The sequence below is a fragment of the Phoxinus phoxinus genome (assembly GCF_949152265.1).
Source record: "Phoxinus phoxinus genome assembly, chromosome: 14".
NCBI classification, from domain to species: Eukaryota; Metazoa; Chordata; class Actinopteri; order Cypriniformes; family Leuciscidae; genus Phoxinus; species Phoxinus phoxinus.
This window is the reverse complement of record NC_136889.1, coordinates 34,315,715-34,337,344: the sequence shown is the minus strand read 5'-3', so window position 1 is coordinate 34,337,344 and position 21,630 is coordinate 34,315,715. Positions and strand designations below refer to the sequence as shown.

The 21,630-nt window shown below is 42.0% G+C and overlaps 1 protein-coding gene across 3 annotated transcripts in view; it reads left to right on the top strand.

Moving 5' to 3' along the window:
- slit1a (slit homolog 1a) overlaps positions 1-21,630 on the top strand; it is a 113,438-nt gene that overhangs the window by 11,219 nt on the left and 80,589 nt on the right. The window contains exons 2-5 of one of the 3 annotated variants that reach the window (XM_079634761.1): positions 221-523; positions 7,020-7,091; positions 7,885-7,956; positions 14,335-14,406. In XM_079634761.1, coding sequence (XP_079490887.1) covers positions 345-523; positions 7,020-7,091; positions 7,885-7,956; positions 14,335-14,406 — 395 coding nt within the window. In that variant the 5' untranslated portion in view covers positions 221-344. Of the gene's footprint in view, positions 1-158; positions 524-7,019; positions 7,092-7,884; positions 7,957-14,334; positions 14,407-21,630 lie in introns of those variants that run through there. The other 2 variants (XM_079634760.1, XM_079634762.1) reach the window with 2 other exon arrangements.

Below are 21,630 nucleotides of genomic sequence, written 5' to 3'. Positions count from 1 at the left end.
GAGGGGAGTTTAAGGTTCTGCCATGGGTGGGGGCGAGTGAGGATAGGGAGGGGTGCGAGAGAGAGAGAGAGAGAGAGAGAGAGAGAGAGAGAGAGAGAGAGAGAGAGAGAGAGAGGAGGAGTCCAGGAACTGCTATTTGTAGATCCTTGTGATGGATTACTGCCGTGTGTGTGTGAAGAGAGGATAGAGATTTTTTGTTCCCCGTATCCCCTTTCTTTAGTCGTGGAGCGCGTTACGCACACAAGCGACCAAGCAACTCCTCCAAGAAGAAGAGGAAAAGGAGAGTTTGTGCGGAAAGTGAAGCGGCCGCTTTTTTTCTTCCTCTGGAAACGGTCTCAGAGATCATGAGAGGAGGATACGGATACTCCGCGAGGCTGGTGGAGGTGTGTGTGTGGATCCTGCTGGTGTGTGAGGCGGTCGTGGCGTGTCCGGCGCTGTGCACGTGCAGCGGCACCACTGTGGACTGCCACGGGCTCGGGCTCAGAACCATGCCCAGGAACATCCCCCGAAACGCTGAGAGGCTGTGAGTACACTCTTCACGTCCATCTGTGTGTGTGTAGGTGTTGGGGAGGAGGGGGTGTGTGTGTGTGTGCATCATTACCGGGAGGAATGCAATGAGAACAATAGCTGGATGAGGCACTGCCGTCCTGGACAGGTACAGTCAGACGTGATGTTGACAGAAGGAGAAACTTCCGTCTACATCTCTCCGTCAGCTCGCTCTTCAGAACTTTCCCTTCTCCGTCCACTCTTCCCCCGCTCACGTTCAGATGATCTCTGTGCAGGGCTTTAGTCAGTCTCTGCAAACAATCATGTGTGCACAGACAAGTGTTCAGTACTTCCAGTGTTGGGTAAGTTAAGATTCTTGCACACTGAGTCTGAAATTTGTGTTTGCATTTTTCGTATTCGGCATTCGGTGGCTCTGTGTTGTCAAAATGCTTCGGATGCAAAAAGCGCAGAAATCAAACCCGATACGATTTTTTTATGACGGACGAAAGTTTCGCAGGGAGTGTGTAAACGTGATTGGCACAACGTGAGGTCGTATTTATTTTTTAACTTGCGAAAATTTCAGACTCAGTGTGCAAGGACCTTTACTCTAAAAAAGTAATTACCGGTAATTACTAGTTACTAATTACATCTTCAGCAGTGTAATTAAAGTACTAATTACTCTTTCTAAAGAGTATTTAATTTCTTATTACTAATTACTTTCTAAATCCCATATCAACATCCATCAGTTGAACAATACAAAGATAAACCCAAAACTGTTCTTTTAATTCTTTAAATAAATATAAAATTGCATGAATTATGCTTAATCTGAGCAAACAATTTAAAGCGAGGTTATGCAATAAACATACTTTTTAACATCAGACAATACATTTTGATGTTAATCCCACGATTGCTTTATATAGAATTGTATAGTCATTCCTTAAAATGCAGTAGTTCTGCAAATAATCATCATTTGTTAACAAACAAGTATTCATTACTTCAATACTGCCTTAAATTATTACAGTGTTTAAATGCATAAATTATTGAATTGTTTATACATTTTATTTGTGTGATTTGTATATGTTCATTTCTGAAATGCATAACTTAGACAGTCACTTCTGATAACACTGTAATGTGCATGTTCTGTAGAGCTGCTTTGAAGCGGTGTGTGTTGTGAAAAGCGCTTTAGAAATAAATGTGAATTGAATTAAACGAGGAAGTCTGATGAATTATACATGTCGGAACATGTAGGAATTCATGTTTTAAATCAGCTAGTTTAATATTATACACTGATAAAAAAATGATTACGTGGTGAAGTAAATGCTACAGAAAAAACTAATGCAATTTCTACAAGAAAAAGTTTGTTCAGGCAAGAATTCACAAAATAAAGTAAACCCTATATTAGTAATTGAAGCTCGGAGAAATTAAAGCGTAAGTTTCAACGGTATAAAATTAAGTAAAACCTACTCAACTTTTCTAATATCACTCGCTCTTCAGAATATAGTTCTGCAAATAATAATACAAATAACAAACAAGTTTTCTTTACTTCAATGAGCTTATTGTTTCTGCCTTAAATTATTACATTGTTTGCATAAATGATTGAATTGTTTATACATGTATATCTAACTGTGATCTGTATATTTACATTTCTAAAATGCATAGACCATTTCCTCTGATAACACACTGTAAACTGTAATGTGGACTCGTGCTTTTTCTGTAGAGCTGCTTTGAAACGGTGTGTATTGTGAAAAGCGCTTTACAAATAAATGTGAAATGAATGAGGAATGTCAGAACCACCTTGAGTTTTGAAGGAATTCATGTTTTAAATTGAATTTGAAGCCCTGGCTAGTTTAATATTATATGCGGACTACATCCGAAGTTGTGTTCCGCCGATGGCGTCCCGGCTGCAGTCTGAGGAGCGAGCGTGTCCTCGAGTCGACCGGCTCACAGTCTGATCACTGGGGGTGATGAACAAAACCAGTCTCTTTGCACTTGTCAAAGGGCATTTCTATCACATCCAGGCTTCAGGATGTCTTTGATGGATTCTGTAATGAGTGTGTGTTCAGTAAGTGTGAAAATCACCCCCTCCCCATTTCTCCCAGCTTTCCCCATTAACCCCCAGTTCAGACCTGACTCTCGCTCACAGAACAACAGCTCCTGTGCTTCTGCCCGGCCGTCCGCCTCATGCAGACGTGCCTAACACAGTCCTTGAGTATGATTTCACTTTTCTAACTGTAGTTAGTGTGTAATGTTGCTGTTTGATCATAAACAACATCTGCAAAGTTACAGCGCTCAAAGTTCACAGCAAAGGGAGATATTTGCTTTTAAAGAAATCGCTTTTTAAGGACTACAACAAACGGCTGGTAGGAACTACACGACATTCCTCCCGTTAGTGACATCACCAACCCTAAAATTTACATAAACCCCGCCCCCTGAACACAATTTATACATAATCAAGACAAAATATGCTAATCAATGACTAGAAGATAACTAGCTACATAAATTCATCAACAAACCATTCAGAAATGTCCTGTTGCTTCTACATGTTGTCACTTCTTCTCGAGTCTCTCCATTATTGACTCCGGTTTGAACATAAAAAGCTAAAAGATTTTTGAAATGTAATTTTCAGTGTGTGTGTGTGTGTGTGTGTGTGTGTGTGTGTGTGTGTGTGAGGTAACCGGAGCTGCTAACACACACAATCGCACTTGAGCTCTTGAAGCTCCGCCCCCTGTGCCGGGAGCAGCAGCTCATTTGCATATAAAGGGACACGTTTTTGCTCACCCTCAAAAAGTGACAATTTTAACATGATATATAAAAATATCTGTGGGGTATTTTGTGCTAAAACTTCACACACACACTCTAAAAGAGACTTATTTTACATGAGTGAAAAGGGCGTTATAGCACCCATTTAAAGACGTGCATCTGAAGCTAGTAGTGGATAGAGTCGCTCAGTGCAAAAGTAAACGCCCCCGTCTCTGATGTGCAGATATCATGCGTCCAGCGTGACTGTTTAAAGCAGACGGATTATTTAATGCGCTCTGAGGCGCTCTGTTCTTTAAATGAATAATCTCAGTCATTTCGTATGTACCCGGCGTTCATCTTCAGACGTCCAGAGACTCGACCCTTCTTATTTTATCTATGCTAGTGCATCTATTTATACTGTCTCCGGAAGCCGCTGCGCCGCAGATCAAACGCCGCGGATGATGATCTGATTGAGAATTCTCTTTAAACTCGGAGGATCGCTGTGAACTCCCGCTCGCATGTACTCAAGCATTCCTCCCGCGGCCCGAGCGGCCCTGTGCGCTTCCACTGATTGCTTATTGATTGTCTGGGAAGTGGACGGCGGCTCAGAGCGAGAAACACTATAGGCTCTGCTGTGGATCCCAGTGATAAATCTCATCAAAACCAATATAAGATTAGCTTGTGAATGTAGAGCTTTTAGAGGTGTTTGTGATGACAGTCACATAGCAGATCATGTTCATGTGTGTGTTAAAGTCCCCCTGTGGTGTAATATGTGTGTATGTGGAGTTATTAATCTGCTTTAACACACACATGTGTAAGTTCATAAGTGGACAGCATTGCTGAGTATTTTCTGCTTAAAACTGCAGTGAACCAAAGACAGTCTCAAAAACACGGTTTGAAATCGCTGGTGTTTCTGACGTCACACACTACCTTGACCAATCAGATCAACGTGTGATCGTCCACCAGTGGATCTCTGAGTGAGTGAGTGAGTGGAGGCGGGGCTCATTTGCATATTCATAAAACCGCGCATACTAAATGAGGTGAGATTGTCGAGTTACATTCAAGATATTTTAAGGCATAAAGACTTTTTTTCCAAAGTAAAAGCTTAAATATGTAATTTTGTTGATTAAAGATGAGTTTTAAGGGATACAATGATTGACCACAGGAGGACTTCAGTTCTTAAATGTCTTAGCGTTTTCAGACCTGTAGATCATTTGCTTTGTTCACGAAACGGGGATTAAAATTGTTATGATGTTGCAATTTCTTCTTGGTTTGCTTCGCTTCCACAAAATGTGTTAATACACCAAATATGGTGCGGATTCATACGGTATATGGCTCAATGAACCAAACTAATGGAGAAAACGTGCCTCAACGAACGCCCTTCAGATGCATTGGAGCAAATAGAAGGCCAGGTCGTGCTTGTGTTTAAATGCTTTGGCTTCCTCCAATTGAAATGCTCATCTAGTCTAATTAAGCAGTGAGGAAGAGATGAACAAGATTGGCCTATGCGGACTGCAATGCAAACATTATGATGAATAATAATGGGAATAATCTGATGACAGCCGGGTAAGGAGCTGTTCATGGACCCTCATTGATTAACCTCTTCTTGACCTTGCGTTGCTTGATGGACCCGACTCATTAAAGCTCCGACTCTAGCGATCAAAGGGTTTCCCTGAAATCTGCTTCTCTCCTTTAATTCATTAGCTGGTTAATGAGTGGTGGATTCCCGCTAACTCGACTGTGTTCCGGCAGAGATGGCACTGTGCCAGGAGTAGTTAACTCTTTAAACGCACACCACAGTCGGGTTTAGCGCTGTAATGAGCTTCATGTGTTACCGGGTTCGTTAGATCACACATTACTTTAATGTACAGATCACAGAGAAGCAATAACTTAATATTTCTAAAAAAAAGTTCAAAAGAATCCATCCACAACGCAAATAATGCTAAAACTAAAATATTTTGATTAAAATAACTTTCATGTTTTATAAATGTAAAAAGTGTGAATGGAGTTTTGGTTACGGTAAATAAAAATGGTTAGTTGCACTTTTCTTTCACGTTCAGCACTTACTGTAGTTTTAATCGGCTTTATAAATAACAGACTTGCTTCTCTACAGTGCAGGAGGCGAGGGGTTAAAACGGACTAATGTTAGTCATACACACTTCTTCTAGTGACCGTGAGTAAGGGATTATTATGGGGAGCACATGTTGTCCTGGATGGATCATTATTGATCTGGGATGTGGTTAGATCACTAAAGATCTCTAAACACGGCTGTGATTGAGACGCTCAGTGTGTTCTGCTGGAGCTGTGTGTAGTTCAAGTTTAAGTTAACTAGTGGGTTTTACTGTAAGACATTACTGAGTTTGAGACGGTTATTTTACATCAATTTTAGATGCACTTGGTTCATATTTTGGTTACACTTCATTTGTTAGTCCACTTTAGACTTTATACTAGTAAGTAATTAAAAGTAACTTTGCAACATGTCAACTAACTCTCATTAGACGTTACAGGATTAGTAGAATAAGTTGACGTGATTGCAAAGTTACTTGTTGTAGATGTCTGTTGGTGGACCATCCAAATAAAGTCTTGGCAGATATTATAATGACTACAAGTGGACATGTAGTTGCAAATAAATATAGTTTCACATATTTTCTTGTAGACTTTCTCTAAATTCTTCAAGCGCAGATCCGATCTCAGAAAGACTGAACTACAAAATAATATATATACAGCCATTTTTATTTATTTTTTGATAGGGACAATGCACATTAATGAACATCTGCATTGAAACAACAAAAACAGACGTAAACATGCCGGATTATAGCCACAGGACTAATTTACATCTGGAGTCCCTAGACAAATACAGAAAATACAGAGATTAGAACATGCAAAATAACAAAAATGAACAAATACAAGCAAAAAAAAAAAATCACTAAAAGGTTACATAGCCATACATATCAATGCATATATTGCATTATATTGAAAAATATAAGCACTAGTTTCCCATATATGGAAATGTGTTATGTAATATATTGCATTATATCCCCGTTCTGTAAGGGGTGGACCATCAAAATATAGAGTTAGACATTAAGAAAACAGTAATGCTATAATGACTGCTAGTTCATATAAAGTGTTCTGATATTGTCTTGCAGAGTTTCTCTTAAGAACATTTGAGAAGTTTACGGCGGCGCATCTCCACATGGTGTGTGTGTGACGGACATCAGTCCTGTGTGTGTGTGTGTGTGTGTGTGTGTGTGTGTGTGTGACGGACATCAGTCCTATGTGTGTGTGTGTGTGACGGACATCAGTCGTGTGTGTGTGTGTGTGTGTGTGTGTGTGTGTGTGTGTGAGACAGACATCAGTCCTGTGTGTGTGTGTGTGACGGACATCAGTCGTGTGTGTGTGTGTGTGTGTGTGTGTGTGACGGACATCAGTCTGTGCACCTGTGTGAACATCTGTGCGCCGGCTCCCGGGAGGGCTCATTACAACCAATGCAAAGTGCATGACTTTCTATCCAGTATTCATGCGAGATTTGTGTGTGTGAGTGTGTGTTTCTCTCAGTGATTGGGGACGAGGGTTACAACAGAAAAGAAACACATGTTCCCAATAATGAGCAGAAGAACACACACAGTATTTTACAGCAGCAATTCATCCAGCTGGTTTTGTACAGTTATTGTGTGTGTGCGTGCGTGCGTGTGTGTGTGTGTGTGCTTTATGCCACTTGTTGAGCATTACAGTAATGCTATGTCCATACCTGGATTGAAAATACACTGACACATAACTCTTGTTTCTTTTTCTAGGGAACTGAATGGAAACAACCTCACACGCATCAACAGAAATGACCTTTCTGGACTCAAGTATCTTCGAGTTTTGTGAGTTCTGCATTTATATATTTGTATATACTAAATATGTGATGATCATCTTAAGAGCGGATGCATCTGATCGCATGACTCCGGCTGTTGTGCAGTTTACAACAAGTCCCATTATTTCACATTAGTCAACGCAATAACAACGAGCAATACACTCATTAAACTATATAGTTGAATAAAGTCGCTATTTAGTTATTTTTTGGCACAAAAAGTATTCTGGTCGCTTGATAAACTTCAGGTTGAGCCGCTGTAGTCACTCGGACTATTTTAAACTTTGTCTTTACTAACTTTCTGGGCCGGCAAGTTTCGATTACAACAGAAGCCTCTGGAGGAGTGAGACAGCGCTCAGATTTAACCACTAATATCTTCATTTGTGTCCCGAAGATGAAGGAGAGTCTGACGGGAACAACATGAGGGAGAGTCATTACTGACTGAGTTTACATCTCTTAACCCTTTAACTTTTAGAGGGAAACATTAATGCTAGTGAATAATGCTCAACGTTGGCCAGTTGTGGTCCAGATCTATATTGAGGCAGCTTCCACACACACGACCCCAGCTGACCAATACAGGCAATGTTGATTGAGCGAGCGATCCCTGTGTGTGATGTGTTGTTGTGTGATGTGCTGTTGTGTGATGTGCTGTTGTGTGATGTGCTGTTGTGTGATGTGCTGTTGTGTGATGTGTTGTTGTGTGATGTGTTGTTGTGTGATGTGCTGTTGTGTGATGTGCTGTTGTGTGATGTGCTGTTGTGTGATGTGCTGTTGTGTGATGTGCTGTTGTGTGTGTTGTTGAGCAGGCAGCTGATGGAGAACCAGATCGGCACGGTGGAGCGAGGAGCGTTCGATGACATGAGAGAGCTGGAGAGACTGTGAGTGTTCAGCATTAGCTCACTATCATCACTAGTGCATCATCTGTGAACCAATTACGCTACACTGATACAAATGATAGATAGATACCCCTATCTTGATAGTCCCGCCCCTAAATCCACAAACACGTTATGCAACACAGGCTCCTCCCCTTAACGAGTGGACACGCCCCTTATTGCTGATTGGCTACAAGTGTGTTGTGGTGCTCGGTCTGTGCATTTCTCAGAAATCACTTACTGCACCTTTAACACACACACATGATAGAAAGAGTCTCACTAACACTGATGAATAAACACTATAAGGTAAGGCTATTAAACAGCACTGGCAAAATAGTTTTTGTTAATAATAAGGGTGTAACGATCCCCTCATGTCACGATTCGACACATGTTACTAATCTCACGATACCATATTGCGATACTCCAAGACATATGATAAAAAGTACTCTTCAACTGTGAGAGACGGAATCTAAAACAAAAATCTAGAAAATCACATTGTATGATTTTTAAGTAATTAATTTGCATTTTATTGCATGACATAAGTATTTGATATATCAGAAAAGCAGAACTTAATATCTGGTACAGAAACCTGTGTTTGCAGTTACAGAGATCATACGTGTCCTGTAGTTCTTGACCAGGTTTGCACACACTGGGGATTCTGGCCCACTCCTCCACACACACCATCTCCAGATCCTCCAGGTTTCGGGGCTGTCGCTGGGCAATACAGACTCTCAGCTCCTCCAAAGATCTTCTACTGGGTTCAGGTCTGGACACTGGCTAGGCCACTCCAGGACCTCGAGATGCTTCTTACGGAGCCACTCCTCAGTTGCCCTGGCTGTTTGTTTCGGGTCGTTGTCCTGCTGGGAGATCCAGCCACGACCCATCTTCAGTGCTCTTACTGAGGGAAGGAGGTTGTTGGCCAAGACCTGGCGATACACGGCCCCATCCATCCTCCCCTCAGTACGGTGCAGTCGTCCTGTCCCCTGTGCAGAGAAGCATCCCCAGGGAATGATGTGTCCACCTCCATGCTTCACGGTTGGGATGATGTCCTTGGGGTTGTATTGGGCTCTATTTGTGTCTCATCAGACCACATGTCCTTCTCCTATTCCTCCTCTGGATCATCCAGATGGTCATTGGCAGACTTCAGACAGGCCTGGACATGCGCTGGCTTGGGCAGGGGGACCTTGTGTGCGCTGCAGGAGTTTAATCCATGACGGCGTAGTGTGTTACTAATGGTTTTCTGTGAGACTGTGGTCCCAGCTCTCTTCAGGTCATTGACCAGGTCCTGCCGTGTAGTTCTGGGCTGACCCCTCACCTTCCTCATGATCACTGATGCCCCACGAGGTGAGATCTTGCATGGTGCCCCAGACCGAGGGAGATTGACCGGCAACTTGAACTTCTTCCATTTTCTAATAATTGCGCCAACAGTTGTTGCCTTCTCCCCAAGCTGATGCCTATTGTCCTGTAGCCCATCCAGCCTTGTGCAGGTCTACAGTTTATCCCTGATGTCCTCACACAGCTCTCCGGTCTTGGCCATTGTGGAGAGGTTGGAGTCTGTTTGATTGAGTGTGTGGACAGGTGTCTGTTTGATTGAGTGTGTGGACAGGTGTCTGTTTGATCGAGTGTGTGGACAGGTGTCTGTTTGATCGAGTGTGTGGACAGGTGTCTGTTTGATCGAGTGTGTGGACAGGTGTCTGTTTGATCGAGTGTGTGGACAGGTGTCTGTTTGATCGAGTGTGTGGACAGGTGTCTGTTTGATCGAGTGTGTGGACAGGTGTCTGTTTGATCGAGTGTGTGGACAGGTGTCTGTTTGATCGAGTGTGTGGACAGGTGTCTGTTTGATTGAGTGTGTGGACAGGTGTCTGTTTGATTGAGTGTGTGGACAGGTGTCTGTTTGATCGAGTGTGTGGACAGGTGTCTGTTTGGTTGAGTGTGTGGACAGGTGTCTGTTTGATTGAGTGTGTGGACAGGTGTCTGTTTGATTGAGTGTGTGGACAGGTGTCTGTTTGATCGAGTGTGTGGACAGGTGTCTGTTGGATTGAGTGTGTGGACAGGTGTCTGTTTGATCGAGTGTGTGGACAGGTGTCTGTTTGATCGAGTGTGTGGACAGGTGTCTGTTTGATCGAGTGTGTGGACAGGTGTCTGTTTGATCGAGTGTGTGGACAGGTGTCTGTTTGATCGAGTGTGTGGACAGGTGTCTGTTTGATTGAGTGTGTGGACAGGTGTCTGTTTGATTGAGTGTGTGGACAGGTGTCTGTTTGATTGAGTGTGTGGACAGGTGTCTGTTTGATTGAGTGTGTGGACAGGAGTCTGTTTGATTGAGTGTGTGGACAGGTGTCTGTTTGATTGAGTGTGTGGACAGGTGTCTGTTTGATTGAGTGTGTGGACAGGTGTCTGTTTGATCGAGTGTGTGGACAGGTGTCTGTTTGATCGAGTGTGTGGACAGGTGTCTGTTTGATCGAGTGTGTGGACAGGTGTCTGTTTGATCGAGTGTGTGGACAGGAGTCTGTTTGATCGAGTGTGTGGACAGGAGTCTGTTTGATTGAGTGTGTGGACAGGTGTCTGTTTGATTGAGTGTGTGGACAGGTGTCTGTTTGATCGAGTGTGTGGACAGGAGTCTGTTTGATTGAGTGTGTGGACAGGTGTCTGTTTGATTGAGTGTGTGGACAGGTGTCTGTTTGATCGAGTGTGTGGACAGGAGTCTGTTTGATTGAGTGTGTGGACAGGTGTCTGTTTGATTGAGTGTGTGGACAGGTGTCTGTTTGATTGAGTGTGTGGACAGGAGTCTGTTTGATTGAGTGTGTGGACAGGTGTCTGTTTGATTGAGTGTGTGGACAGGTGTCTGTTTGATTGAGTGTGTGGACAGGTGTCTGTTTGATTGAGTGTGTGGACAGGTGTCTGTTTGATTGAGTGTGTGGACAGGAGTCTGTTTGATTGAGTGTGTGGACAGGTGTCTGTTTGATTGAGTGTGTGGACAGGAGTCTGTTTGATTGAGTGTGTGGACAGGTGTCTGTTGGATTGAGTGTGTGGACAGGTGTCTGTTTGATCGAGTGTGTGGACAGGTGTCTGTTTGATCGAGTGTGTGGACAGGTGTCTGTTTGATTGAGTGTGTGGACAGGTGTCTGTTTGATTGAGTGTGTGGACAGGTGTCTGTTTGATTGAGTGTGTGGACAGGTGTCTGTTTGATCGAGTGTGTGGACAGGTGTCTGTTTGATCGAGTGTGTGGACAGGTGTCTGTTTGATCGAGTGTGTGGACAGGTGTCTGTTTGATTGAGTGTGTGGACAGGTGTCTGTTTGATTGAGTGTGTGGACAGGTGTCTGTTTGATTGAGTGTGTGGACAGGTGTCTGTTTGATCGAGTGTGTGGACAGGTGTCTGTTTGATCGAGTGTGTGGACAGGTGTCTGTTTGATCGAGTGTGTGGACAGGTGTCTGTTTGATCGAGTGTGTGGACAGGTGTCTGTTTGATCGAGTGTGTGGACAGGTGTCTGTTTGATTGAGTGTGTGGACAGGTGTCTGTTTGATCGAGTGTGTGGACAGGTGTCTGTTTTATTGAGTGTGTGGACAGGTGTCTGTTTGATTGAGTGTGTGGACAGGTGTCTGTTTGGTTGAGTGTGTGGACAGGTGTCTGTTTGATTGAGTGTGTGGACAGGTGTCTGTTTGATTGAGTGTGTGGACAGGTGTCTGTTTGATTGAGTGTGTGGACAGGTGTCTGTTTGATCGAGTGTGTGGACAGGAGTCTGTTTGATTGAGTGTGTGGACAGGTGTCTGTTTGATTGAGTGTGTGGACAGGTGTCTGTTTGATCGAGTGTGTGGACAGGAGTCTGTTTGATTGAGTGTGTGGACAGGTGTCTGTTTGATTGAGTGTGTGGACAGGTGTCTGTTTGATTGAGTGTGTGGACAGGTGTCTGTTTGATTGAGTGTGTGGACAGGTGTCTGTTTGATCGAGTGTGTGGACAGGTGTCTGTTCGATTGAGTGTGTGGACAGGAGTGTGTTCGATTGAGTGTGTGGACAGGTGTCTGTTCGATTGAGTGTGTGGACAGGTGTCTGTTTGATTGAGTGTGTGGACAGGTGTCTGTTTGATTGAGTGTGTGGACAGGAGTCTGTTTGATTGAGTGTGTGGACAGGAGTCTGTTTGATTGAGTGTGTGGACAGGAGTCTGTTTGATTGAGTGTGTGAACAGGTGTCTGTTTGATTGAGTGTGTGGACAGGTGTCTGTTTGATCGAGTGTGTGGACAGGAGTCTGTTTGATTGAGTGTGTGGACAGGTGTCTGTTTGATTGAGTGTGTGGACAGGTGTCTGTTTGATTGAGTGTGTGGACAGGTGTCTGTTTGATTGAGTGTGTGGACAGGTGTCTGTTTGATTGAGTGTGTGGACAGGTGTCTGTTTGATTGAGTGTGTGGACAGGTGTCTGTTTGATTGAGTGTGTGGACAGGTGTCTGTTTGATCGAGTGTGTGGACAGGAGTCTGTTTGATTGAGTGTGTGGACAGGTGTCTGTTTGATTGAGTGTGTGGACAGGTGTCTGTTTGATTGAGTGTGTGGACAGGTGTCTGTTTGATTGAGTGTGTGGACAGGTGTCTGTTTGATTGAGTGTGTGGACAGGTGTCTGTTTGATCGAGTGTGTGGACAGGTGTCTGTTTGATTGAGTGTGTGGACAGGTGTCTGTTTGATTGAGTGTGTGGACAGGTGTCTGTTTGATCGAGTGTGTGGACAGGTGTCTGTTTGATTGAGTGTGTGGACAGGTGTCTGTTTGATTGAGTGTGTGGACAGGTGTCTGTTTGATTGAGTGTGTGGACAGGTGTCTGTTTGATCGAGTGTGTGGACAGGAGTCTGTTTGATTGAGTGTGTGGACAGGTGTCTGTTTGATTGAGTGTGTGGACAGGAGTCTGTTTGATTGAGTGTGTGGACAGTTGTCTGTTTGATTGAGTGTGTGGACAGGTGTCTGTTTGATTGAGTGTGTGGACAGGTGTCTGTTTGATCGAGTGTGTGGACAGGTGTCTGTTTGATTGAGTGTGTGGACAGGTGTCTGTTTGATTGAGTGTGTGGACAGGTGTCTGTTTGATTGAGTGTGTGGACAGGTGTCTGTTTGATCGAGTGTGTGGACAGGAGTCTGTTTGATTGAGTGTGTGGACAGTTGTCTGTTTGATTGAGTGTGTGGACAGGTGTCTGTTTGATTGAGTGTGTGGACAGGTGTCTGTTTGATCGAGTGTGTGGACAGGTGTCTGTTTGATCGAGTGTGTGGACAGGCGTCTGTTTGATTGAGTGTGTGGACAGGTGTCTGTTTGATTGAGTGTGTGGACAGGTGTCTGTTTGATTGAGTGTGTGGACAGGTGTCTGTTTGATTGAGTGTGTGGACAGGTGTCTGTTTGATCGAGTGTGTGGACAGGTGTCTGTTTGATTGAGTGTGTGGACAGGTGTCTGTTTGATTGAGTGTGTGGACAGGTGTCTGTTTGATTGAGTGTGTGGACAGGTGTCTGTTTGACTGAGTGTGTGGACAGGTGTCTTTTATACAGGTAACGAGTTCAAACAGGGGCAGTTAATACAGGTAATGAGTGGAGAACAGGAGGGCTTCTTAAAGAAAAACGAACAGGTCTGTGAGAGTCGGATTCTTACTGGTTGGTATGTGATCAAATACTTATGTCATGCAGTAAAATGCAAATTAATTATTTAAAAATCATACAATGTGATTTTCTGGATATTTGTTTTAGATTCCGTCACTCACAGTTGAAGAGTACCTATACACAAATATTCCCCCATTGCATTATTATACATTATATTCAACATTATATAGCAGTTTAATGTAGTACTGACACTAAAACTCTGAAAACTTTTTCTTACACGGTCATTTTTATTTTGGGTGAACTATCCACGATACATATTGTCATTATCCACGATTCATATTGTCATTATCCACGATTCATATTGTCATTATCCACGATTCATATTATTGATGCATTTTTGTATTGCGATATATAGTGACACGATATATTATATACCCCTAGTGAATACAGTAAGTTGGTATGAGCCACAGTCATCACACATACAGAATTGTTGGTATTTTGGGTTACGGTTCTGGATTAAAGAACCGTATGAACACTGATCCTGATGAACATCATAATCCTCCCGGCTAACACAAGAATCTTCCGTCAGCTCTAGATGTGATGTTTCACTGATTTACTAGTATAATGTTTTGCATTAGGCAGAAATTCCCAGGTTTAAATAGTTTCCAGGTTTCTTCACGATATTTCAGGAGGTTTTGTTTGTCTAGTGTAAAGCATCCTATTCTCCTGTTGAGGTTCAGTGTTCGAGTGAATCATCATGAGTTTGCTGATCACATGTATTCTACAGTCTGTGAACGTGTGTTTGTTCCTTGTCTTCTCGCAGACGTCTGAACAGAAACCAGCTCCACCAGCTTCCAGAGCTCCTGTTCCAGAAGAACGCGGCTCTGTCCCGACTGTGAGTCCCGCTCTGCTGTTTTCTGCTGTGTTTTCTGCTGTGTTTTCTGGCTGGGTTTTCATGGAATTCCTTTGATGCATTAGGAAAATCATACCCTGGAACTCCAGAGTTCTCACGAGAGCACAAGTTGAATTTGTTCAGCGAGTTCACTCTGGTGTCGAGTAATAATGCTCATTAAATATGCCCCTCTATCTGAGCTGCACCAATCACAGCGGGTTATCTGATATAGGCGGGCCAGAGGCGAGCTAAACAGATGACGACAGCGCTGTGACGTCGAAGACATTAGTAAACATTGCAAGATGGCTGTGGATGAACACCAGTTGTTTGAAACGGCTTTGGGCGCTACAATGAAAGATTTAGACTTCCCTTTTCTCTAAAAGAGGAACAGAAGATGGTGCTGGAAGTTTTTGCTGTTTTGCCGACCGGATACGGCAAAGGTATAATCTACCAGTTAGCTCCACTCAAGCTCGAACCTGAGGACAGACAGGAGAGGCGGGAACAGAGTAGACGTGATAAATGTGAAGTTACAGAAGAAAGATCGCCGTGGATCAGGAGGTGAACAGACTTAAGCTGGACACAACTTTTCAAATGTAATCAACATTTTCCTCAGTACTAGATGTGTTGGGCTATTTAACATGACATTTTAATTATATTCTGCCGAAATGAACGAAATTACTCGAAAAAAGATTTGTTAATTTTGAACGAGATTCAAAGATCCGAGTCAGTAAAATTATCCGAACTTCCACTACTCCTCCGCTGGTGACGGGGCTTAGTGATACGGCGATACGTCACCCCGTGTATTGTTGTGATTGGTCGTAGTGTTAGCCAATTGCGTGCAGTGAGATTTTCAAATGCACGCTTGGTGCCACCCCTCGAGTTGGCCGATTTTCATTAGTCGACACCAGACCATTAATCTTTCAGATTTAGGTCTGGATTTCCAGGCTAGGAAAATCACACAATGAGTCCACATTCACATTTGTGACCCTGGACCACAAAACCAGTCTTATGGGTAATTATTTTAAAATTGAGATATCATACACCATCTCAAAGCTGAATAAATAATCTCTCCAGTGATGTGTGGTTTGTTAGGATAGGACAATATTTGGTCGAGACACAACTATTGAAAATCTGGAATCTGAGGAGCAAAAAAATGTAAACATTGAGAAAATCTCCTTTAAAGTTGTGCATTTATGTTCACGATTGTGCTGCATTCACTCACAGAAATACATGTTTATATATTTACGGTAGGACATTTACTAAATATCTTCATGGAACATGATCTTAATATCCTCATGATTTTTGGCATAAAAGAAAAATGGATAATTTTGACCCATACAGTGTATAGTTGGCTATTGCCACAGATATACCCATGCTGGTTTTGACTGGTTGAGACTGGTTTTGTGGTCCAGGGTCTCATATGTGTTTGGAAAATAAAATGTTTTATCCAGTTATTGTACTGTGAGAATCCAGCTGATCAACCCCTGCGGTGTCACCTGACATTCACAAACCTGTCCTCTTTCATCTCGTGTCTGACATTGGGATTGTATAGTGAGGGACTTTGGTGGACGGATGAATGATTTTTCTGTCATAATTTCAATGTCTTTATTGTTTTGGGCCCAAAGTTTTGCAAGGAAAAGATTCTTCTTTCTCAGTGTTGTTGTGTTGTTATGAATGATTATTCTGAATTATTGCTGAGTTTAATGATCATTATTGCCAAACTGCTTAAAATATTCTTTATGACGATGACACAAAAGGCTTCATGAGAGCAATAACTTTATGGCTCCAATTCACTGAATACACATTTATGTGCAGATCAAGGGGAATGATTTTATGTTTTTCATTTTTTCGTAACTAATATTTGTCTGGGCTGAGGCTTTAGATCACTAAAATAAGATTTTTAATGTTATATGTTTGATCTATCCAGAAATATCTACACTATAAAAATTGGAAAATCATAGTCAATTGAACAATACTGAAAGAAATAACCAAAGATTTACTATTCCGAATTTCTAACAACTTTCTGGAAATTATATTACGATTTTCTAATTGTACTAGCAAGTATAGCAGTGAGTTGGATTAATAGAAGATACAATTAATAAAAGCTCATCAAAGCTGCATTTATTTGATCATAAATACAGTAAAAACAGTAAAAACAGTGAAATATTATTCATATATACTGTTTTCTATGTGAATATATAGTAAAGTATAAATCAAAATCTGAATTTTCAGCATCATTACTCCAGTCTTCAGTGTCACATGATTCTTCAGAAATCAGTATAATATGATGATCAAGACACATTTATGAATATTATTATCAGTGTTGAACACAGTTGTGCCGCTTTATGTTTCCGTGGAAACCTTTATAGAGTTTGTTTCAGGATTCTTTGATGAATAGAAAGTTCAAGAATTCTAGAATCTTTTGTAACATTATACATTTCTTTACTGTCACTTTTGACCCCAGACTCCAAACTATTGAATATATTTTACAATAATCTGTACGACAAATGGCGAGACGTGTGACAAAGATCCGTTCAGTGCATGAGACTTAAATTATGTCTTCATAATAAAAAACAAATATGTCAAAATATCAAGATTCCTCGTATCAGAATTTGATTCCCGCCTCATAATGAGCAGTTAGTGGACTCTTGCTGTGTTTCATAGCAAATGTGGAGGTTTGTGTGAGACTTTTGAAGCAGTTTTTGTCTTCCTGCCATTCATTTATGCGATAAGCGTTTGGCTTTCCGTGTGCGCTTACAGAAAACGTCCATCTTTCATTCTTTATATTTGTATGTAAAGCACTTTGGTCAACCTCTGTGTTTTTAGCAGTGCTATAAACAAACAAGAACCAAGCATGAGATAAAGCATGTTTAAAACCATGTAATAAAGGGAACAATTCATCTAAATGAGCAGATCTCGAGACATTTACATCAACTTTTATGTTGAGTGTATGACCCTTTTACATCAGAGAATGCAGTCGCTGTAATAGCGCCGAGTTCACCGATGCGTGCCGGTTTGCTCTATAGTTTATGAGAGAGATTTGGCATGTATTTTCTGCAGATCTTGGTTCTGATCCTCATCTTTGCTCCTGTTTCCAGCCGCTCAAGGTGGATCTTTATGTGTTTGCTGTGTTTTTAATGATTGACGCCACAGAGACTCCACAAACCCTTCTGAGGGAAGCCAAAGAGACATTTTTAAAAACATGCTGAAATATTCAGAGCGAGTGGGACGTGGAACTGAACAACAGGGAGAGAGAGAGAGAGAGAGAGAGAGAGAGAGAGAGAGAGAGAGAGAGAGAGAGAGAGAGAGAGAGAGAGAGAGAGAGAGAGAGAGAGAGAGAGAGATGAAAAGAGGACAAACACAGACAGAATTCTCCATGTATGTACAAGCGATTCTATATTTCGCTGTCATCCATTATTCATCTCGCAGGAGAAGCTGTGTGAAATATTCACATGGAGGATCCGTCAGCCGCGTGACGTGCCGGCGTCGAGCAGCTCTTCCTCATAACCTGTGCTGTCGAACACCTCCACACTGAGGATTGATGTGGCGTGCAGGACTCATTATCTGGAGGACACGGGCTGTTGGCATGTAGACGTCTTCATTCAGCTCCGCTTCACAAGCCCGAGAACTGGATCATTTTGAACTGAGAGTAATATTATATTTTGGAGTTTGAATTAAAAACTTTTTAACAGAGGTTTTTGTGAATCTATTTAAATTATTCATTACATAGATCCACTTGCATTAATATGCTCAAGATATTTCCCTTTCAAAAACATTTATGGCAACAGTGATGTTTTTTCTGTCTTGTAAACGTGTTAAAAGCGGATCTTTTATATCCAGTCTTGCTGTAGTTCAGGCTCGACTAGAACATGTTTTCTGCTTGAATGTTGATTATTTTCCTCATATTCTCCATTGTTGCGGCTCCTCTCTTCCCAGTCTGTCAGTAACGCTCTGTTTACTTCCTGTCTCTATGAAGCCCCTCCTCCTGAAAAGCACACTGTGCTCTGATTGGTCGGCTGGAGCGGTGTGTTGTGATTGGTCGAGCGCTTCGAGTGTGTTTGGGAAATGTCCCGCCCCTTTCCATAACCGCCAGTTTAACACACTACTAACTAACTCAACCAGGCCCCGCCCCTTTATTATGCGCATTAATTATAATGAGGAGTATTGTGGCGTGTTCGTTCCCGGAAGAAACTCGAGACTACAGTGGAGGCGTTTCAGGCGTTCAGAAACACTGACTCTGATATAGAGAAGAACTCATGGCAGTTGTTAGTGTATTGATAAAGCATTTGTGAATCTAGAACAGAACACAAATACGTTTCCTCACTGACGTCCATAAGTTCACAGTCTTGTACTTTTGCATTTTTGTCTGATTTTTACATTTTCTAAATGTGTAATGTTGTGATTCTCCTCGTAGCTGTTGGATTGATTCATGGCTTATAATTAACACTTTTTTAAAAATCCCTATGAGAAAAATGTATGGAGCGACGGTGAAAAAGTAGGCAGGCATTAATGCACACTATTGTTTCTAAATGAATAGTTTTGATTGCGTAATGTCCTCCTGATCTCCTCATATCTGGTGAGGAAGAGTTGCTCTGTCTCAGATGCGGATCTCTTGCACTGTTTTATCTGTGTTTACGACCAAATAATACTCTAGTGTACTTTGCTTTTCTGTTGTTTCAGTCAAATAAGTCTCTTTTTTGTTTAAAATCCCCCTGTCAATCATTTTATCCCTTTAAACTCATCTAACTCATCTTTGATCACCAAAATTACATATTTAAAAAAAAAAAAAAACTGAACATTCATGGCTTAAAATGTCTTAAATGTAACTCGACACCCTTGCCTCATTTAGTATGCGTGGTTCTATGAATATGCAAATGACCCCGCCTCCACTCACTCACTCACTCAGAGATCCACTGGTGGACGATCACACATTGATCTGATTGGTCAAGGTAGTGTGTGACGTCAGAAACACCAGCGATTTCAAACCGTGTTTTTGAGACTGTCTTTGGTTCACTGCAGTTTTAAGCAGAAAATACTCAGCAATGCTGTCGACTTATGAACTTACACATGGTGTGTGTTAAAGCAGATTAAAAACACCACATACACACATAAACTACATTAACAGCTGGATTTACACCACAGTGTTATGCAAGTTTCCCTCCGAGCAGACCTGAAGATCCCAGAGAAGACCCCGTGACATGTTTGTGGACGGGTGCAGAATGGTGTTAGCATGTTCTGATGGCGTCAGTGTGTGTGTGTGTGTGTGTGTGTGTGTGTGTGTGTGTGTGTGTCTGGCAGCGACTCCAGGTAAACCCTGCAGAGACACACACATCGTCCCCGCGGCTGGAATAACCGTGCCCTTGTTCTTGGCCCAGTGGCTTCGACTCAATGCACCGCTTTTAATGTACAGCCGAGACGGAAGAACGCACGCTATTCTCCCGAACATGTGACCCTGGCCCACTAACCAGTCATAGGGGACAATTTGTTTGAAATTAGGATTTATACATCATCTGAAAGCTGAATAAATAATCTCTCCATTGATGTGTGGTTTGTTAGGATAGGACAATATTTGGTCGAGACACAACTATTGTAAATCTGGAATCTGAGGAGCAAAAAAATCGAAACATTGAGAAAATCTCCTTTAAAGTTGTGCATTTATGTTCACGATTGTGCTGCATTCACTCACAAAAATACATGTTTTATATATTTACGGTAGGACATTTACTAAATATCTTCATGGAACATGATCTTAATATCCTCATGATTTTTGGCATAAAAGAAAAATTGGGATTTTGACCCATACAGTGTATAGTTGCTATTGCCACAGATATACCCGTGCGGCTCCAGACTCACACACACATGTTGAGATGTAAGATCCAGAAGCGCTCGGAGATGAGGAGTGTGTTCAGAGGTGATTGTGTGTATTCTCAGAAACTCTTCATGTAGAGCTGGAATGAATCCAGAGGAAAGTTTCCACGGGCGACTCGCTTTCAGAAACCTCTAAAGGTAAAAGATACTGGAGAAAGATTGAGTCTGCCTTCCTGGCTGAGACTTTATGGCAGAAATTATGACAAGATTCCAAATATAAAAATCATTCCCTCCGAGCGGCACAAGACACGTCTCTGTTTTACACATTAGTATGTAGATCTGCACTGATTGCAAAAAGCGTGTGTGTGGTTTATCCAGTGGGAATGCTATAGAAGGGTTTGCTGTGGTGTAAATCCAGCTTCTAATGTAGTTTATGTGTCTATATGGTGTTTTTAATTCGCTTTAATCATGTGTAAGTTCATAAGTGGACAGCATTGCTGAGTATTTTCTGCTTAAAACTGCAGTGAACCAAAGACAGTCTCAAAAACACGGTTTGAAATCGCTGGTGTTTCTGACGTCACACACTACCTTGTAACCAATCAGATCAACGTGTGATCGTCCACCAGTGGATCTCTGAGTGAGTGAGTGGAGGCGGGGCTCATTTGCATATTCATAGAACCGCGCATACTAAATGAGGCAAGGGTGTCAAGTTACATTCAAGATATTTTAAGGCATAAAGACTTTTTTTCCAAGGAAAAATATTTAAATATGTAATTTTGGTGATCAAAGATGAGTTTTAAGGGATACAATTATTGACTTCATTAACTCTATTAACTCTTTCCCCACAATTGACGAGATCATCATCGGATCCCATCCGGACGAAGCGTGATTTTTCTCAGCTTTTTGTTCGAAATGAATTGCTTATGTAGATTGACTTCGAGAGGTAAGAATGGTCCGACTTGACAGCTCTTGTTTGGCCGCCGACTCTCGTCTCGTCTATTTGGCATTTTGTAAAACCCCATTGATTTCCCCATTGTAAAACCCTCGTTGATATTACTGCGCTACCGGAATAGGAAACGGGGTTGTTTACATTTGGTTGTAGTCTTTAATGGTCTTTTCGTTCAGAGTGTGCCAACGCTTCAGACTCAAATATCGAGCGGAAGTTTATATGCGGTTGTGAGGTATCTGAAAAAATAGTTCCACTATAGAAAAATAAACGGATTGAAATCATACATTGCGCCGATATATTTGTTTTTAATCATCAACGAACACCACTAACCACTCGGTGAGTTGCACAGTTCTAAAAAACGAACGTTACGGGGTGTTTTAGGGACATGTTTGTGCACGGCCATAGACTCCCATTATAAAGCGGTCACGGGCAATTCTAAAATAGTCAAAAAGTCGAGACAGGAACCATTG